Raw genomic sequence first — 20,155 nt, forward strand, 5'->3', positions numbered from 1 at the left:
AAACATGGTCCGAGCAAGCGTGCCAAGCGCCGGGGAAGAAGGCATAGAAAGCTTCGCGTCAGAAGATGGTGTGCTTGAAGGCGTATGTTTAGTGCCGTAAGAATATTCAGGAACCGTTTATTGTTTCGCTGCGTGATTCCGTAGAGAGCAAAGCCGGTCAGCAGGAGTATGGTGCAGATGGGGCTACATAAAAGCCGATTCGTTTATGCGTGCTCTATTGCTTATGAGCCATTCGCCAAGACAGCGGCAGCAGAACTCGCAGCAGCAGCCATGGTCAGCAAAGTTCGGGAGCGTTCGCGAAGTAAGAATCGCTTTAGCAGGAACCTGCCACTGTCGAAATGGGCCGAAACATAGAGGCTTCCGAAAAGGGTTGCAGTGAAACCAGGAAGGCGAAAAGGAAGACGATAGGAGCGACATTAAAAGTCATCTTCTCGTAGACTACCTCCTTTTTTCTTTTTTTTTCTTTTTTGCGGCCACTGCATGCGGGCGGAATACCTCTGTCCCCTCACCCAGCGGACGCTGGCACGCAGGGGAGGGTTATACCACTTCCAAGTTCAAACTGCTGAAATGCGGGGCGGTCCGCCTGAGTGAGGAGACAAGGGCGGCCGCCCAAATGCGGTGGCCGGAAGGCGAGCGGAAGGCAACGGGATAAGAATAGGAGCAGCATCATTTTGACAAAAGGGGCAGGTCGACATTCTCAGTCATATTAGGAGGAGCAAGTGGAATGACATGTAATGCTTCGAACGGACTCCCTGCCGTACCAGGTGAATGAAAACAAAGTCGAAGGCTGCAGACACGCAGTGGTGGGCGCAGAGAGCATTGGCAGGGGTCTTTGTCGCTGCAGCAATGGACGTCGTTCGGATGATCGAACTTCAGAACGATCGAGCGAGTGTCGTCAAGTGTGGCTGATTAACTCTCAGAGGCGACCTCGTAATTGATAAACATTTTGTTCTCCAGAACGGTGCTATAGACCTTTTAGAGCACTGTGGACGAAGTCAAAACGCATTTAGTGAAGGGTTTTCAGCTACGCAGGAACATTGACGCATGCTAGGCCATTGAAGAATTAGTACGCAAGTCACGCAACCGTCAAACGAATGGTAAAGCGTTGTTCAACGCTTGGAAATCAGGGTGGACTAAGAATCCCGGGAGGACCATCTCCCTAGTTGCGGATGTATCACATTGTATACCTTTCCGTCCTCCCAAGAGGGACTCTTACCCACCGGAAAGCCATATACGACAACTTGCAACTATTTCCTGTTGAGGAGTGAAATGATAAACTAATTACTATAGGCCCCTCACCGGAAGCACCACACAAGTCGCATTTTGTTTATTTTTAATAAACGCTTATTTTAGTTTCTCTCTCCGTCCTTCGTTACGAAGTGCGGGACGTACCAAGCCAATTCGTTTTCAAGGCTTATCAAGGTGTCGTAGGTGTCGTCAAGGCTTATCAAGAATTTACTGTTCCCATTCCTGCGGTCAGCAATTCGCCCTCGTCAGCAATTTGTTCTCGCTATGCGATCGGCTAGCCTCCTGGTTAGTTCAGATGGTAGAGCGGGTAGAGCGATCGCAGTACCCCAGGTGCCAGGTTCGAGTCCCGGACCAGGAAGAATTTTTCTTCAACTGCGAGGCTTTCTTTCTGACAAACCCGCATGGGTGTCCTTTGTAGCTTCGTGGATGCCAATTTTTACCCTTCATGTACTTTCCTCCACCTTGCGGGCTTCCGTAGAACCATTCCTGCGGTGTTCCAAACTCGACCTCACAAAGCGCTTCGTACGCAAGAACGGCTAGCTTGGACGGGCACTTGCCAGTCATGATCGCCTAACAGCTAGTGGTTGGCACCAGCCAATGGCGAACAACTGGTACAAAACGAACTCGGAAACAGGTTGTTGCTTTGCACTGTTCGTGTGTGCCCTGCCTTCTAAAAGGCCCCACGGGAAGCATACGATAAGCGCCCGGCGCCTCGCTGCGAACGCGCGCACCGCGGCTGCGAGACACGGCGCTGTCCCGTCCCCAGGAACTGCTCCACGAACGCACCGCCGCGTAGCGTGACGAGCGTCGCAGGCGACGCGACGAGGCCAGACGCCGGGTCGAGTTGCGCACGAGCGTCTCTCGTTCCAGTAATGCCCGAGAATAGCAGCTGCCGGAAATACCCCGCCGACGCGCGCGCTTGCGGGCTGCCCCAGGTTCCGTCTAGCCACACGGGGGCAAAAAACCCCGCCTATACTGGCGGCACTCCAGCAGTGCCACCGCCGGTGCAGTGCACGCTCCGGCGGAGAAAGTGCGAATCCGGCAGCGTGCGCAGACGGCGCTCGCCCGCCGCGGGCTTCCTTGGTGCCGTATATCACGGCGGCTCTCAGATTTCACGGCAGCTCTGCCAGTTGCGAGGCAGTTTCTCCGGGGCGCACTGACTTGGTGCTTCCGAGGCAAGACATTGAAGGGGCCACGTTGCTATGTTGCGAAAGCGGCCGGCAGAGTGGCCTGCGCTAAGAGAGATGCCGCGGTGTTTCATGGGCATGGTTGCACCAGACACTGGGCTGAGGTGGAGGGACCGTAGTTCAAGTCCTGTGCAGGCGCATTTCAAGCACCTTTAGCTTTTCAACGTGCACACCTTATGGGTAGGCATGACCCCCTTTACATTTAACCCACACCATAACGGCAAGAACTTCAAGGTTTGACGTCATAATTAGCAGCAGGTACATGTTAAATTCTGGGATCGGATCCCCCAAGAAAGGTTTTTACGCTAGAACTGTTCGTAAGAGTCAGTGTCAGCCTGTCGTGGTATCGGACATAAAGAGAACGCGGTCAGCCAATGGCAAGCAGCACTTACGAACAAAAAGCTTTGTGAGTTCGTCTCCTGGCCCCGCATTCACAAAAATCTCTTACGCTGGAATTGTTCGTAAAAGCGAATTCCAGACAATTCCGATGCTAGACATAATATTCGTGAAGGCGGCCAGCCAGTGGCAAAAAAAAAAACCTTTACGAACGAAAAGCTTTCTCCATTCGCCCACTTGTGTTCTTGACTCCGTGGGCAGAATATAATAATAAAATCTCGAAAAATCGACATTATGGTTGTCAAGCTGGCACCTCTGGAATATTCTTTCGCAACAAGCACTAAACTTGCAGGGACGCCTAACTATAAGAATAGATCATAGCCAAAGCTTGTTATATCGATCTCGATATAGCGAATTATGCAGTTTAGAGTTCTACATGCTTCGTAATGTCGCTAGTCCGAAAAATACTTGCGAATTTGCGTTCATACAAGAATTTCCAAATTTTGGGACATTAGTGTTTACACAAGCGGCATATGTTGCCTTTGGCTTTAACTGGAACTTCTGATGAACTTTTGTCGTTATATTTCCTTTTTTCTTACCGCTGCATAAAATAGAAAACAAAACATCGTAGATTCATCACTTCACGTTCTGTTACTCAGACTTCAACGTATATGCTTCCATACCCATGCCAGGCACGTACCCAGGATTTTTTTTCGGGGGGGGGCCCAACCCAAGGTGACTTTTCTGTGCAAATGACGGCGGGGGGGGGGGGGGGTACCTTTACTAGCACAAATATGAATAGCGCCCAGCATTCGCCATAAAAACGCGTAAACCCACAAAAGAGAAATGAAATAAGGTGTATTTTACAGGTACGCCTGTGCGATACGCCTCTCCCTTACTTGGCAAACAAAGAACCACGTCAAATGGACTCGCGCAGGAAAGAAGCGCAGGAATAACACTGCCAAGAACAAGTACAGAAGCGAACGTGTAACATAAATATTGCTTTAGTAGAATAGAACATTAAGAAACAGCAGTTGACAACAAAGGCACACGGACTGCGCGGAGTTGTGTTACTCCGCCAGCCAAGCACAGAAGCAAACAAAATCGTCGTCATGCGGCCTTTTCAAAATGGCGTCGTACTTGATACCTCCGGAGCGTCTGCTGTTCTTCAAGAGTCTTTTCATCGGCGGAAGCAATGAGGTGTGCAACAGACATGGACAAAATGTATGAAATCTGAGCATTTCACTCTTCAAAATCTGCTGTGCAGTTAATTTCAATGCTGAACCCGTTTTACTCATGAAACTTCACTGCTAACTGAAGTGAAACTTCACAACGAATAGTTGTACCGAAGCGAGCATGTTATTGCAGTTCAATAATGAATTAGGCATTCGCCATGCCACTATAATAGGCGAGGGGAAGGTATAAAATTACGCGCTAATAATTTTATTTTTGTAGTTACCGCCTTATTTGGGTAACAGAAAAAGTTTGAAGTACGAATTATTTGCAGCCTCGCGGAGGAGCAGTGGCTGGCGGTTATGACGGCGTGGGCGGGGCTTCATTGCAGACTTAAGTGGAAGCTTTAGCTCGGGTGCTCCTGTCTAAATATATGTAATGTAAAAGGAGAACTCGTTTTTCTCAGCAACCACTACACCAAATTTGACAAGCTTTGTTGCATTTAAAAGAAAAACTTAAACTCCAGTGACCGTTGGCTTCGAATTTTTCCTTGAGATTGTCAATGTTTTATTAAAAATTGGCAAAAATCGAAAATTGTCAGAAAACGAGACTATCAAGTGTTCAACTCTGTCTTTCGGCAACGAGAAATGATATCACAATTCTGTAAATTGCACCTAATAGTACATCTAAAACGTACAAAATTGATATGTTACACATGAATCTAACAAAAATTTAGTAATATGGAAATACAGCTTTTGCAGAACCCTTGTAAATAACGTAACAAATTCACATAAAATATAAAATGACATTAAATTTATCCGCTTTGAATGGTCTAATGGATGCCGTTTACAGAACTGCCATATCTGTTCTTGATGCAAAGCTATGGATTTGTAAACTTCTTGCTTCTATTTTTTTCAAACTGTCGAATATTTGAAAATCTTTTTAACAAAATTCATGCCCTAAATCGAAATTCCGCTTCCAACAGTCACTATAGTTTACCTGTCTCTCTCAAATCCAACAAACTTTATTAAAATCGGTCCAGGGGCTATCTCAGAAAAACGTTTTTGAGTTTTAAATGTATTGGAATAGGCCGCGTCGGAGGTGGGCCCAAGCTAAAGCTTCCTCTTAAGTTGTATCCGACTATAGTAGCGCTTTTTGAATTAGCTCTGGAAGAAATATGCAGAAATATATATTTGCGGAACAATTACAGTTGTTTTGGATCCCTCGTTTACTGCTCTAACAAGTGCCACAACCGACTCGTATTGTTATTCGGGAAGCTACGTAACGATGCGTGCACGCGAGCCGCGTACAACCGCGTATGGCGCAGGAAGCTGCCATTCTACACGTACTGCGCCCACCGCGGAAGGTTAGAAAAACATCTACATAAGCACAGCAGAGAAATGGTAACGTTAAGCGGCTCGAATGATAACTGTAGAAGCGTCATTCAGAACACACGGAATTGTCCTCCACTTCCGGCGACGTTTTCTCTACTTCCTTTTTAAATAAAAACGTGTTGATCCATAAATATTTTCGTAAACAACGGTTACAATTGTTAATTTTCGCTTTTCCTTCCTGTTTGGCTGTTGCCTTGGCTCTCTCCCTCAGGAGATCGCTTAATTTCTCAAATCCTTGCGACTATTGTTTCCAGTTGGCAATTTCGCACGAAAAGAGCTGTAAAATTAGGGAAAAACCAGACGAATTAACGGATGACTGTCATATTGCCTATGAGTTTAAGGGTTCTTGCAGAGATTGATGATGGATGCTGTCTCGCGTCATTTTATTTTCCACCTTATCTAACCCATATCACGGGTATATTGTTCCGAGGATCTGTCAGCGTCGCGGCGAGCCGTCACTCGAGGAAATAATGGAACAAAAAGAAAAGTTAAAGGCAATTGGTATTTTCTCTGGCCGCAACTCGCTCCACGTGCACACAGACCAGCTGACCACGAACTGAATCCCTTTCCTGGCCTCTGGATCAATCTAAACGAGGAAGGTCGAATATACGAAGCAACAACGATGGGCGTGACCTTTGAATAGACGGTGACAATTGAATGCATCTCGAGATAATCGCGCGGGCACTGAATTGATGAGGAAACTGGCCATCACATCCGAGGAGACGCCGATAACTGCCGCCATACAAAAGGAGTGAGAAAGGCAGCAAAATGTTGACCGCCGAATAGCTGTCAAGTCTCAACATTGATTTGGCGGCGCTTTAAGAATGTGTGTGAGAAATGGTGACGTGGGCGGGGAGGGGGGGGTGTATGCGTCCTAATTTCGGGGGGGGCCCGGGCCCCCCCGGGCCCCCCCTTGGGTACGTGCCTGACCCATGCTATCGTTGAAAACGTGCTCGCTAATCGTCTAATGACTTAAAGAGAGTCTTCAATGGGCGAAAGGTGAGGGGCCAGGCAGAATTCCTAAAGCGTAAGTCTTCTTCGTAAGTCTTCTTTGCCATTGGCCAGCCGCCTTCGCTAACGATATGTAAAGCATCAGGATTGGCTGAAATTTTCTCTTACGAACAATTCTAGCGTAAGAGCTTTTTGTGAGTGACGGGTCGAAGTGTCTGGCCTCAAGCCCGCTACTTCATTCTGGGGAAGAGGCACAAAGGGGAAACAAAGAAGGCGACGAAAGAGACGAATTTAACTGAATAACTGTGCAGATTGCGGATCTACGTGAAGGATACCTTTTTTGATTGCCCTTTGAGCGAAAAAGTCGGCGTCTGTAGAAGCGAAACGGCACCTCAATTCCCAATGGCTGCGACACCATGTCACGTGCGCCTCGAAGGAGCAGAGCGGGAGAAAGGGACGGTGTTGCGTGAGGAGACAGGGAAGCCACGTCGCCCTCGCTCTCGGAAGCCTGTGTTACTCGCGCGTTCCCTTGTCTCTGCAAGCTCTCGCCTGCGTTCTAACTTAGCCTCGGTAATCGCTATAAAAAAATTAATGCAAAAACAGAATAAATTCAAAAGGAACTACATTGGCGGTAACGAATTTCGAACCTACGACCCCACGCCCAGAAGCCGTGTGTGTACCAGTACCAGATTCAGTAAGAACATCGGCATTCATGTAAGCGTTGTGTAGCCAAATCATAAATGAGCTACGCGTAAATACATCAAAACATCTACACATATGAATGCCACCTGTGTCAATTGTGTTAAAGAAGCTTGATACGGGAAATGATAACCTTCTTAATCCTTATTTGCTACCTGCAAAAGGTTACAACAATTTTTCTCTTTCCCTGATGTCATGTGAAATCAGCTTGGGTTTAACCGCCATAATGCCAGCTTAATGTGACGAGTTTATCCTTGACACCGGGTGATCCTAAACAGAGGTAAGGAAAGGCGGCTCGGCATTAACCGAACAGCCTTCGTTATCAGTAAAAATCCGGTTGGTTACCCTGCGCGAGGAGAAGGGAACACATAAGGACTGGAAAATATCAAGCCGAAGATGGAAGTGACCGGTAAAAATGCATATTGCTTGCTTCTATCGGTCGCAACCCCTCCTCCCCCTTTGGCTTTTTCTCTAGGAGCCACAGGGAAAGCCTGCACAGGAGACAACGTTGCAGGCGACGAGCAGCTGACTAGGCAAATGCATTCCAGCCTGTACCTTCCACAGCGCTGGATAAACCTGACTGATACGAAGAGCATTAAGACTTGTACAAGTTCCGGAAAAAAAATGAAACCGATTACAATTACAGTTGCTTCATTCAAAAGTATAATTGATTTCAGTTACCAATTACTGCCCCAGGAAAGTAATTGAGCAATTACTAAAATATTATCGATTACTGTAACGTAACTTTTTTCCAGCTTTCAGTAATATTGTGCAATATACACAGTAAATGGAAAGAGCTGGCCTGGCTCTTTCAACGCCTCCTCAGCAATCATTCACACGTTGTTTATCTTCAATGTCAATTGCTTTTTAAAATTTTCGTCGGTCGTCTTCCCTCGTTTTACTGTGAAGGCAGCAGCAAAACCCGCTTGACGTATATGTACCTGGGAGGGGGGAAGAGAGAGGTGTAGCGTACGAAAAACCTGAGCACAAGGTTGTGTTTACACGATGGCGTAATGCTTCACTGTACAACGCACTGTAACGCACGGTAAACGTTCACTGTAAAGCGCAACGCTTCATTGTTGGTTGGGCGCCTTACGGCAGGGATGCAGGGAGAAGCTGAAATAATTGTCCGTAGATGATTTCCTGGCAATAACGTCCGACGTGGCCATCGCTGGCCATAGGAGGGCCCGTTCAAATCGTCGGCCAACATCCGGTGCAGTGTTAAGGCGAGAGAGAGAGAGAACAAACTTTATTTATGATTGATTACAAAGGATACAAGTACTGAGCTCTCGGATGTGCCTGTCGGAAACATTAGCGAGGCTGTTTCAACCCACCGCCGCAGGTGTTCTGCTGCATATATAGTCCCCCCCCCCCCCCTCCCAATTCAAGTGCTCGAAACTGTGTCGCCTGTTACACAGCTTGTCTCGCCAATAAAGGACATAAAACGACGTGTCCTATAGCTCCATTTTGCGACAAATAACGGGATGCTTAGCGGGAGAGAACTACGGAAGCACGGTACACATATTGTTGCACTTGGGTAGCAAGCCCCAAGGGTAGCGTTGGCCTGGCGGCCTGGGGCACAACTGGAAGCATCCGAAGGTCCTGGCAAAGCATGAGTCGACTGCTAACAGAACAACTTGTTTATTCTAGCGTCGCAAAAGAGAGGCCGGTCAGGTCGACAAGTCAGGGGCAAGAAGGAACGTCTCTCGGTGAGGCCACGTGACGGCGGCGCTTGGGCACGTTGAGACTAGAAGGTGACGCATCCGCCGGGCCGGCGCCGGTCAGACCTCCTCGCTTCACACTTGGGGAGCTCCTCTCCCCGGCTGCCGCGCCTTGACAAGCGTGGGCACCAACATGCACACACACACACACGCACACACGAATACACGTGGCATTGAAACATGCCTGGACGCGCTTGGCGGGGAGGCGTTGCGGCAGCGCTGAACGGGCCAAAATGTCCGCCGCTTTGAACAAAGCCCCGGCGTCCGTTGCATCCGCGCCGGCTATACCGCGCGTCGTAGGCGAAACGTAACAATATCTAAACTCAACAACGCGACACACGAGGTAATCGTGGCCGCGGGTCTGGTCCCCATTCCATTGAATGCACATTGACTTTTCGACATTAGCAGCACGCACTGACTGTGCTGTTGTATATACGGGGTGCTTTTTTTAGACAACACTGTTCATATATATATATATAAAGGACATAAGCGCAGTAAACGTGGCGCTTTCACGGAGGAGTTCCTATAGGCGAGGTGGAAATACTTTGCCGCTAATAACGGGAACTTCAAAAGATAATTCCTCTCGACGAAATCTCTTGGTTAGGGAAGGGAAAAATTGTCATCCACCCGAATGTAGCACGAAGCTACAAAGAAAACCCAGGCGGGTTTCTCAGAAAGAACGCTTCGTAGTTGACGAAAAATTCGTCCTGGTCCGGGACTCGAACCCGGGACCAACGTTTTCCCGGGGCTGTCGCTCTATCATACGAACTAACCGAGAGGCTAGCAGATCGCAGCGAGAGGGCGAATTAACCGACAACTCCAACGCAGGGCATGCGTGGTTTCGAATGTCAGAATTTTTAACTTGATTACTCTTTGGGGCCTTAACGAGAGGAAGCCTCACTTTTACATCGAGTAAGGACAGGATGTGCTCGTACACCGGCATGGTGACTTAAGACGGGGGGCGTACGAATTCTCCGAGCTGCATGGCATGCGACGAGACAGGAGACGTTGAACACTTTCTGTGGTCGTGCCCGAAATACCAAAATGAAAGGGACGCTCTTCTGGAGAACCTGCAAAACAAAAAACAAAAGTACCTACCGCCTAAGTGCCTGCAACACCTCGTGTTTCCCGAAGGATCACTTTTAGCTCGCAAAGAAGCTTGAAGTCTCCTTATTGCATTTTTAAAAGAGTCTTGTTATGAACATTTGATGAAACACTGAGTGATGTAGTAAGAGACGCTCGGGTGGAGATATATAGCCGGCCTTGATCGCCAGGCTAAACCCACCTGTTGCTACAACCCAACACCAAAGAAGACTAATTAACAAACATTTATTCATTAGCTTTCTTTTTTTCAAGTGTCTTAGGGACAGTTGTTTATGTGGTGAACTTGAAGACAGTCACATATTACTGCTCCCCTCCTTTTCTTTTTTTTAATCTTGGAAGTCGCAGCTTATTCGAGATATCTATCATCGACTTTAAACGGTAAATCCTGGCAATATGGAAACCGAGCTCCGCGGTAGCGCGTAAAAGCCGGCTCCGCCATCATAACCGACCGAAACGCCCCGTGACGAGAAGCGCGAGGAAGTTTGAAACCGAACGTCTCGCCCTTGGCCGAGACGTTCGGTTTCAAACTTTTTCATGCTACTGAGCTACGCTTTGCGTGGCAAGCATGCGCGGCCGGGTCAGGATTTGCTGCGGCATGCTGTCATTCAAACTTCGCCCGACGCTTCTTTGTATACGTTTGACACGTGAGTGACGCGCTCGGTCTCGATTGAGCTTTGGCATTTGATGACGAATATCTCGAATTAGGCGCGACTTTCAACATTCTTAAAAGAGGGCGTGCATGAAAATTTTGTTAGTGTCCCAAAGCACCATCAAAAAAAGTTCATTAATGCATTTTTTAATTAGTCTACTGAAGCCCACGTTATTAGCGGCAAAGGATGTCCGCCTCGCCTAGCAACTCGTCTGCAAAAACGCCACGTTCGCTGCGCGCATTATTTCGTTATAAAAAATATGTATGGTCTAAAAAAAACGCTTTATAGTATATACATATTGTTTGCCGTCGCAATGGAGCATTACAAGTCGAAGTGTTTCGTTTTGCCCATAGAGCGCTCTGCGTGAGATGGGCGCTCGCAGTGCAGCGCTTGTGGCATGCCACCGAGATGCGGGTTGTACAGTGGCTTCTATCAAAGATATCTGCTGTGACCTATAGGGCATATGAAACACGCGCTGAATTCCGCTCTGAGAAAGAGTGATAGAGTGACCAGCTCTGCTGTAATGAGTGTTTCAAGCCGTATAAAGGCACAGACGAAATGCAACGCGGCGACAAAAGTGAAGTGCGTATATATATATATATATATATATATATATATATATATATATATATATATATATATATATATATATATATATATATATATATATATATATATATAGCTCAGGCCTTTCAGCTAAGGGGATGATGAATTGCAAGCTGTCCGTCCATTCGGCGTCGCTCGTATGTCGCTCCCTTCGTGGATTGCCGTCCACCACAGGAAGTCTGCAGTTATCTTCCTGATATGTGGACCTTTCAAAACCATTCGTTCGATGCCACGCAGAAATGTGGCATGGTTTTCCCGGTTTTATCCGCAGTATTGATTGCACATCGCTCAGTGGGTAGTCTGGGAGCCGGTATACCTTCCGCGTGCGGTGTCACCGGCACGTAGCCTGCGGTCCACGAGGCTACTTGACCGGCCGAACGGGTTGAGGTCGGCCTTCTGACCGTCCGTGGACGGGTCATAAGAGCTGGCCTTGAGAATTTTGAGGCTGAATACCGGGCTGTCCTCCTGCGCGCATGCGCGCCTCCAGCAGGACTATAGCAATATAGCATATGACATGGCCCGTGGGTGAAGGCTCTCGTATACAAACACGCCGTGCAGTCGGCGTCACCCTTGTGTGTAGAGCGCGGGAATGGCGACTGCCGAGGCGCTCAGGAGCCAGCCAGCGACGTCTAATTTACCGTTAGACGTCGCTGGCTTGCTCCTGAGCGCTCCGGCACCCGCCATTCCCACGCTCTACGCACAAGGGTGACGCCGACTGTATACTGCGTATAGCACTAAATACGGGTCTCAAGAATAAGGTAGAACGACGCGCTTCGTCTGTGTTTTACCTTATTCTTGTCGACTCTCTTTCGTCTTTCAGTATACATAATGTTCAGTCAGTACCGACTAGCCCAGCTTTCTGTTCTACGAACACGCGTATATGATGTTATATACTCGCGCATGCTGGGGCTTGGACAAGCACTGCGTCTTGTATGTCAGGTATGCGCTCGGCTGTAGTTTCTGGCATTTGTTTTCGCGCTCGTGCGGTCTGTTTAGTATGACGCGGCGTCTTCTACGTGGAAAACGGTTCTATGAGACGTACTGATGTGGTTTAAGTCGGCATGGCCGGACTTTCTCCTGGCGTTATAAGGCCGACGGAGTACGCAGCACGATGTGTGCGCGCGTGTTTGACCCTACAATCAGCCTCGGATATCAATTGTGTATTCCTGAAAATTCCATTCACTAATGTGACCTTACTGCAGTATTCTCCTTTAGTTTTAAGCTGCTCTTTAAGAGCAATGAAACACACGCGACGATCGTAACAGCGTGGGTACGGTTCTGATGCGATAGCAGTTGTGCTGTTATACGTTGACAAGCGTTCAAACTGTTAGCTGCAGATTACATTGCGTGACTACTTGGTTCGGTGGACGAAGTTCCCAACCATGAATAAAATAGTTTTGGCTAGTCGTGAATACCTTACAGTGTGAATTATACTTCTCCAGCAAAGTTGTAGTCGTAAATGATCGAACTAAAAACTTCACCGACGCACATGCATCAGAATGCACAAGACTGCCGCTAATCTGTGGTACGAAGACATTTCACTTGCTTAAAATGCACTGTCGTCGCAGGTGAAGAGTGCTTAAGGAACTGGCTTCTAAACACGGTGAATACCAGTTCAAGTCCCAAGGTCGTCACAGATGTCACTTCTCACAGTGTTGCTTTCGAATGTGTTTCTAGAATGTGAAGATATCTGCTCAGCGGTCGATTTAGGCACCACTGGCCTCCTTGAAGCCCTTGGGTTCAGCGAGAGCAGGGGGAAGTAAACATGTCCGCAATAGAGATTGTACTAAGAGGCGATCGGAAGATTGGTGGAAGTAGGCAAACGACAAAAAACGGAGACGTACAAAAACAAAGTTCACAATAGGGGGTCACAAAATTTGGTTATGAGAATTCATTGTGGGTTTCATTTCTTCTTTTCTTTCTTTTTTTTTTTCTTTCTTAACCTAGGTAGGACATTAGGCAGTATAATAGCAAGAGCTTGGTGGCGCAACCCACCGCCCCGTTCCAAAGGGGACGCTCATAACATCCATCCATCCTTTCCGAAATATGTAAAAAAGCAGCTCATTCTTTAAGGAATGAATTATACAAAGCGGCGGTTTTTTCACTACATTTCCATGAAACGCGGAACTCGCATCGACCTCAGGCGGACGCTGGTGTGCACGGTTTCGCTTACAAAGAACATTTCATTGCCAAATAAATAAGCAACGAGTGCAAGCAATACATGAAAGCCTTGACTATATGCTTCAACTTTATTTCCTGGCCTTCAAAGCCGTAAGGTTGCCTGTCACTTCACCGATGCGAGGATGAGGAAATGAATGCCACTATGTCACTTTTGACGCTATAAGATAGCCGGAGTGCACTCTCTCGCAGGTAGTATCGACTAGTCCTTTGAGAATACCAAGTCTGAAAACTGACTATGGCGGTGCCACTCGACTGCGTTACTTGCCTCAATCGATCAGATAGGACACGCCCGCGCGAGCGTGTGGCGCCCAGCGGTTTACAATAGGCCTGTTCGATTCGCCTGCCCCACCTGAACCAGTTCACGAGGCCCCCTACCATTCGTTTCAGCGGTGTATATACGGCAATGGCGCCCGCTGAACCAAGATGTTCGTTTCAAAGGGTTCGTTTCACGATTTTGCTGCACTTTTTGGACAGTCGCTGCCGACTTGGTGCAGGCGTACACGTGCGAAGCAGCTGCGCAGACCAACACACTAGACCACAGAAAAAAGTGTTCGAGGGTCTTCACCGCAGTTGTTGCAATTGTCTGGAGCGGCGAGACCGAGACGTTGCCTGCGCGCATGCGTCAACTCGCGCCCTACACTGTATTAAAGGGACACTAAAGCGAAAGAATAAATCAGTTTAGACTAATGGAGCATTGTTTGAGAACCCTGCAGGCAGTCATTTCAAAAAAATATTTTGATTATTAGATGAGAAAATGAAGATCCAAGTATCAGTATTTGAATTTCGCGCCGAAACCCCAGCGCCGGTACGTCAGCGTGACGTCAGGGATCCCAAAGTATGTTCTCGCATTTGGGCCGCGTTGGCTGAATAAAGGTTACCGAAACTTGCCATGTTTAATATTTGGTTCCTTTAGAACACAATGCTGTCAATCTGTACCGCTATATATAATTAGTAGGCCCTAGAAGGTGCCATCAAAATCCAAGACGTCACAGCCCCCAGATGCGGGAACTCAAGTAGGCGTCGCCACCCGTATTTCGTTATTGCGCTTTTTCTGGCTTACCAAGCGTCTTATCGTTGTAAGAGTGGTGTTTTTGGTGTTGTAGAACGGTAATTTACTGATGCAGAAGAAATCATTCTTCACTTTAGTTTCCCTTTAAAGTATTATATATAGCAATATTACATTACGTAGTATTATTATACATAATAGTAATCCCGCCAGTTGCTGCCGCGAAATAGATGTGACAGAATTGCGACATTTATCATAGGATATCGTTAAGAAGGCTGTTTTCTTTTAAAATAGATAACCTGGTATATAGTTCAAAGATAAGCTTTCCTGGCAACTGCATTGGTAATTGTATCGGCAAATGCAGTCCTCCGTAGGGCACCGAAGTTCTAGGGAGGGCCTTCCCTCCTTAAAATTTAGGAGCAGTTCTAAAGCGTACGGAGAAAATATATATAAGTACGAGTACTTGAAGCACTGTCGTCCCTTCTCATTTCGAGCATACCAAACGGGTAAATTGTTTTCTGCAGCATGAACAGCAATTGTTTCTTTTTCCATGCATTCCGCAAAAGCAATGTACAAGAAAATTCGAAGCTCCATGGCTGAAAAAAAGAAAAAGAATCCAAAGATACCACGGATGCTTGACAAAACACTTCACCGCAGCATTTTTGTACACATGAGCCCGGTGAGAGCGAGCCGAGCCAGAAGTCGGGCACTATGAGCGGAGAGAGCTTACAAGAACTCTCTTCTTGGCGGACCGAAATCTCAGTAGCAGCGTGCGTGTGAGTGAGGGCGAAGAAACAGAACACGAACACCAACTCTGCTTTTCCACTGCTAACTACGAAACTTTGACCTGTCTTATTTATATACAGGGTGGTCATTTTTAAGTTCTATGGAATTTTTAAAAATCGCCTATGGCAGATAGCATAGTTCTTGTACGTCCCTGAGCTGGATTATTCGAAGAGGTGGACTTTACTAGAACGAGAAATAAAAACACATATTCAGCTAATTAACAAACAAGCACTAATTAGTTGTTCATTAATTACTTTACGGCACATATTGCAATTTAGGAATTGTAGCCGGTGAGTTTGCAGGGTGTATCCACTTCAAATTAATCTGCAAGATGACTCCAGTTTCCAGATATTGTTTCCCAAAGTGTAGGACGAAATACATGGACGTTCCAGCTACTTCTGTGCTTGAATGCATAAAATAGCGTTCTGTTAAAAAAAAAGTAAGTGGAACAAAATTACATCTTACGGTGAGTTTGATGGCGCATATCTCTAGATTGGTGTCATTCTGGAAATACATTCCAACTGTATACGCCTCGGAAACTCACCGGCCACAATTCGTAAATTAAAGTATGTGCCGTAAAGTAATTATTTAAGAAGTTACTTTGTGAATTGTTCTAATTAGCTGAATATATGCTTCGATTTATCGTGAAAGTAATGTCCGTTTCTCTGAATAATCCGCCTCAAGGACTATAATTACGTTATTTGCAATAGACGATTTTTTTTTTAATTCCTGGAACATTAAAAATTATCATCCCGTATTCACACGAACATTGCCAAGCAGGTCGAGATGGTTCACCCAACACCCGCCGCGGTGGCTTAGCGGCTATGCTGTTGCGCTGCTAAGCACGAGGTCGCGAGGAATCATAAATCCCGGCCGCATTTTGATTGGAGCGACATGCAAAAACGCCCGTGATCCGTGCATTGGGGGCACGTTAAATAACTCTCGGTGGTAAAAATTGATCCGGAGTCGCCCATTACGGTGGGCCTCATAACGAAACTCCGGAATTCAACTTAATTCAGCCAACTTTCGAGTCTGCCGGACGGGCTAGAATGTAAGGGAATCTGACAGGTAAATCTCACCCCGACGAACATATTCGACTGGGTTTCCTCGGGAGCCCCGAATGACAGCTAATGCCTTGGCTAATGCAAGCACGAACAGCCTCCAGGCTGCGCTACCGTTGCCCGGGGCGTCCATCGCGAGCCAATCACTGCGGCTCCCGCGCACACGAACAAAACTGCGGACAATCGCAGTCTCCGCTCGCAGCTTTCTTGCGTGCGTGCGGGCTTTTGTGGCCCCTTGCGAAGGCTTGCTCGCGAAATATCGGCTATCGACAGTGAGTGTGCACCGCGCTGGGGGCGGTAGTTCACACTCAAAAGAAAAAAGCAATTTTCTCTAACTAAATACTAACACGTTACTTGTTACAAAAACCACTATCTTCTTAGTAAGTACAGGTAGTGAAATGACAGCTAGTACCTTTTGCTACCTTCCGAAGCTAGGAAAAAGCACTGACTTCGTACTGGGTACTACCTCGGTAGTGTGATTACTAAAGCCACTGAAATACAATTACCAACAAAACAATGGGGCCCATTCGATCTATAAGTGCCGCTTGCATTGTCATATTAATTCGGTAGTATTGGATAAGCATAAGAAGGTAAAATACTACATATTTAAATAAAGAGAGAACCGCGTCCTTTCGATATATATGTTAAGCATCAATTATTGGTACACGTAATGCTTACCAGAGATATTACGGCACAATGGCTGCGGGTAACAATGTACTGCATCATCGAAATGCATCAAGCAACGATCAGCAAGCACACAGAACAACGACAAAGGTGCTACGCGACACGTACACTAAGAGTAGCCGTGCCTATATTTAATTTCGTTCTGACGTTATGCAGCGTGGCAACCCGAGCGAATAAAAATTTTAAAAATTCAAGAGTATTTATAACCCTATAGCTTGGGAAAGCAGATGTTGCACCGGCAAGCACTACGCAGCTGGATAAATAATCAACGCTTATACCCAAATTTCTATAGCCTGCTGTCTACATATACGTATGCTAAGACGTCGCACGTAACTGTTGGTCACAACATAATGAACTTTTGCATAAGACTGTCACAATCACAGCATCAGATACCACGGCCAGACGAGGTATAGTAGCGGCTCAGTAGATGCTTAGTAAACACTACTAAGAAGCCTTTCTATAGCTAGTGAAGGCCCTAGCCTCTGTCTAGTTTTTGTGCTAAAATCCTTTCGTTACCAGCTAGCCCACGACACACGGACAGCGACAGATACCCGCGTGCGTGCCAACTCGATCGCGACAGACGGCTTACGTCTTCCCCCTTGTTGTTGCGACTCGCGATACGCAGCGGCAGCCTCCCGACGCCGCGATGTCCGTACTGTAAGCACCGCGTCTTGCGACACGAAGCGCCGCTACGCCGTGCGTGTGCGCGGCTGGCGCGCCGTGCTGCGCGTATACCTGTCTCGTGCACGGGCGCAGCGGCGACGCTGTGTCCCCGCAGCAGTCGTCCGAAGAGGCGGCCCAGGTGAGAACCCATGGAGTGGCGTGGGCTGCCAGCCGCGGCTGCGGCCACGCAGTGAGGCCGTCACGTGACCCGCAACTGACGACCCCCGGGGGACACCCTCGGACCGCCCCGGCGGCTGCATCGACCTGTGGCCCGCGCACGACGCCCATCTTCCCTCCCGACCTGTGCTCCACCACAAAGGCCACCTGCTCGCTCTCGTTTTATGTTATGTATAATTTACGCGCTCAGCTTTCAACACGTCTATTTCGCGGCACAGAGCGAGAACCTCAATGCACTATACACTCAACATGCGCCAAAAACTGGCTTCACCGCTTCCAAGAGCTTTACTCACAGGTATTGCTGCATTATTATTATTATTATTATTATTATTATTATTATTATTATTATTATTATTATTATTATTATTAAAAGTGATACCAATGTTTTCAGTGGCCATGTAACTTTAACGCTGCGGGAGAGCTGTAGGTACACGAGCCAAAGCTTTCACGACGCGGCGCGACGTAGGTCGGACAGGGTATAGTTGCCGTGTGTAGGGCGGAGGACGTTAATTTTCACTCGAGTTACCGCGCAGCTGGGTAGTTCTATAAAGCAACGTTAGAGACACAATGAGAAAAGAGGAGTGTGCACATGTAGCTCAAGACATGAAACATCGCCATCTTTAAATCTATTTCGAAAGCCAGTAGGCGCCTACTCGATGCTGACGTTACAATTCAGTTACGATTTATGGAAACCACATCAACGGCATCCCGTGGCTAGCACTTTTGACGGTGTTTCCAAGCCATGTTTGTTAAGGAGGACACTAAAGAGAAACACTAAATCAGTTTAGACTAATGAAGTATTCTTTGTAAACTCTAGTTTTATTAATTTCGCGATAATAAGTTAATTTTTAACGAGAAAGTTAAGGTTAACGTTAATTTTTCTTGAATTCCGCGCCAAAAGCTCAGCTTCGGTACGTCAGTGTGACGTCACGCCTTTCAAAGTATGTTTTCGTATTTGGACCGCGTTGGCTCAGTAAACGTTCTCGAAACTTGCCATGTTCAATATTTGGCTCCTTTATAACACACAATGATGTCCAATTTTGCCAATCGACGATTGAAACGCAGTCGAAATACACAACGCCATTGTGACCTGGGGCGGGATGGCGCCCCCCGCCCCCCCAGGCACCCACCCCTTTCTTTCCTTTTTGCACCTTTTATGGATTGCCAAGCCTCTTCTAGAGGGTAACAGTGGCGGTATTGTAGAAGGGCAACTTACTAATATACCTGAAATCATTTTGCTCTTTAGCGTTCCTTTAAGGATGAGCCACGATAAGCCATTTACGTATACATACTGTTATGATCGATCTTTCAGGTGTGAGAAGCATTCAAACGGGCTTCCCCACGTAACATAATTGCCCTCTTCTCCGAATCGACGACACGCTTTTCCCAGAGCTGACACAAAAGGGGAGATGAAGCAAGACAAGCCAAAGGTCAAGAAGGCGCCACCCCGCTCTCCACTAGATGAAACAAAAGGGTGGACGGCGAAGGCACTACTACTTCCACAGGCTGCGGAAGAAGACGGCGACGACCACATGACCACCAGGCGTTATTTAAGGCCGTGCTCGCCCACGTATGAAAAAAAAAAAAGTACCACTCGAGATCAGATGAGAGTCGCATCCATGTACCAATGAAGTGAATACAATCTTTTCAACTTTTTTCATCCTCACTATGCCCGACTTCGTCGCCGTTTCCTGATTCCTGCGGTGAAGACCCACCTCACCCGGTTGAGATTATATCAGTACGTATGTTTGCCTGGTGCTGGCGAAACATTTCTTGTTTAGCTTTGCCCAAAACCACACAATGACTTGCGTGTGCAGCTCACGTCGTAAGTAGACCTTCGTGTAACACAGTCGACGAGCACAGTTGTAGAGGAAGATGTACTATGTACGTTAAAAAAAAGGCAGCATTCATTCAATCGTGTCCGGTGAGTGAACTGAAAAGTAGCACGGGGACAGTATGGCTGCCGCAAGAGAGGCCACCGCTGAAAGGTGGGCAGCGAGCAAGCCTTCAGCTGAAACTTCATGCAGCATTGAATTGGACTATACTTGCGCAGGCCTCTGTCGAAGAATCTACGCGCCCTCTTCAGAGAGAGCAAGCTGCGCCTCGGGCCTCGAGAGTGGCTGAATTTCAATTTATGCCAATATTTCTATTGCAAAGAGAGAGAGAGAGAGAGAGAGAGAGAAGTTTAATGATACGAAATGCTGAGAGGTCGGCCTGAGGTATATTCCTCTAGCCAGCTACTCGGCATTGGGGGAAGGGGAAGAGGGAAAGAAAGAGGGAAGAGGTGCATGATGGGTGACGATGACGATAGAAGGAAGATGTAGAACATATCGCAAGCAATTTGGCATGCTCAAAGTCTGCAATCCAGGCCCGTAGTTTTTAAAAAGTTCAGTACTGCCTGAATGGCCTTGAAACTCGATTGAGCATCTGGCCAAGGGCCTAAAATAACGTCCTCCGACAACGGTGCGCTGTCGAGACGCGTAAGGTCGTTGTCCAACCTTTCACGCTCTTCCACGTACTTAGGGCAG

The 20,155-nt window shown here is 47.3% G+C and overlaps 1 protein-coding gene and 1 long non-coding RNA gene across 4 annotated transcripts in view; one reads left to right on the plus strand and one right to left on the minus strand.

Moving 5' to 3' along the window:
• Positions 1 to 17,616, minus strand: part of LOC126546133 (guanylate kinase) — a 218,800-nt gene extending 201,184 nt beyond the window's left edge. For all 3 annotated transcript variants that reach the window (XM_055061290.1, XM_055061289.1, XM_055061288.1), the window contains exon 1: positions 17,523 to 17,616. In XM_055061290.1, the coding sequence (XP_054917265.1) occupies positions 17,523 to 17,601 (79 nt within the window). In that variant the 5' untranslated portion in view covers positions 17,602 to 17,616. The remainder of the gene's footprint in view (positions 1 to 17,522) is intronic.
• A 92-nt stretch (positions 17,617 to 17,708) lies between these two features.
• Positions 17,709 to 19,296, plus strand: LOC140215559 (uncharacterized). Its single transcript, XR_011892445.1, has 2 exons — positions 17,709 to 17,922; positions 18,940 to 19,296. It is a non-coding gene; the product is annotated as an uncharacterized lncRNA (long non-coding RNA).
• The last annotated feature ends 859 nt before the right edge of the window (positions 19,297 to 20,155 follow it).

This window comes from Dermacentor andersoni, chromosome 1 (assembly GCF_023375885.2).
Source record: "Dermacentor andersoni chromosome 1, qqDerAnde1_hic_scaffold, whole genome shotgun sequence".
Classification (NCBI taxonomy): Eukaryota; Metazoa; Arthropoda; class Arachnida; order Ixodida; family Ixodidae; genus Dermacentor; species Dermacentor andersoni.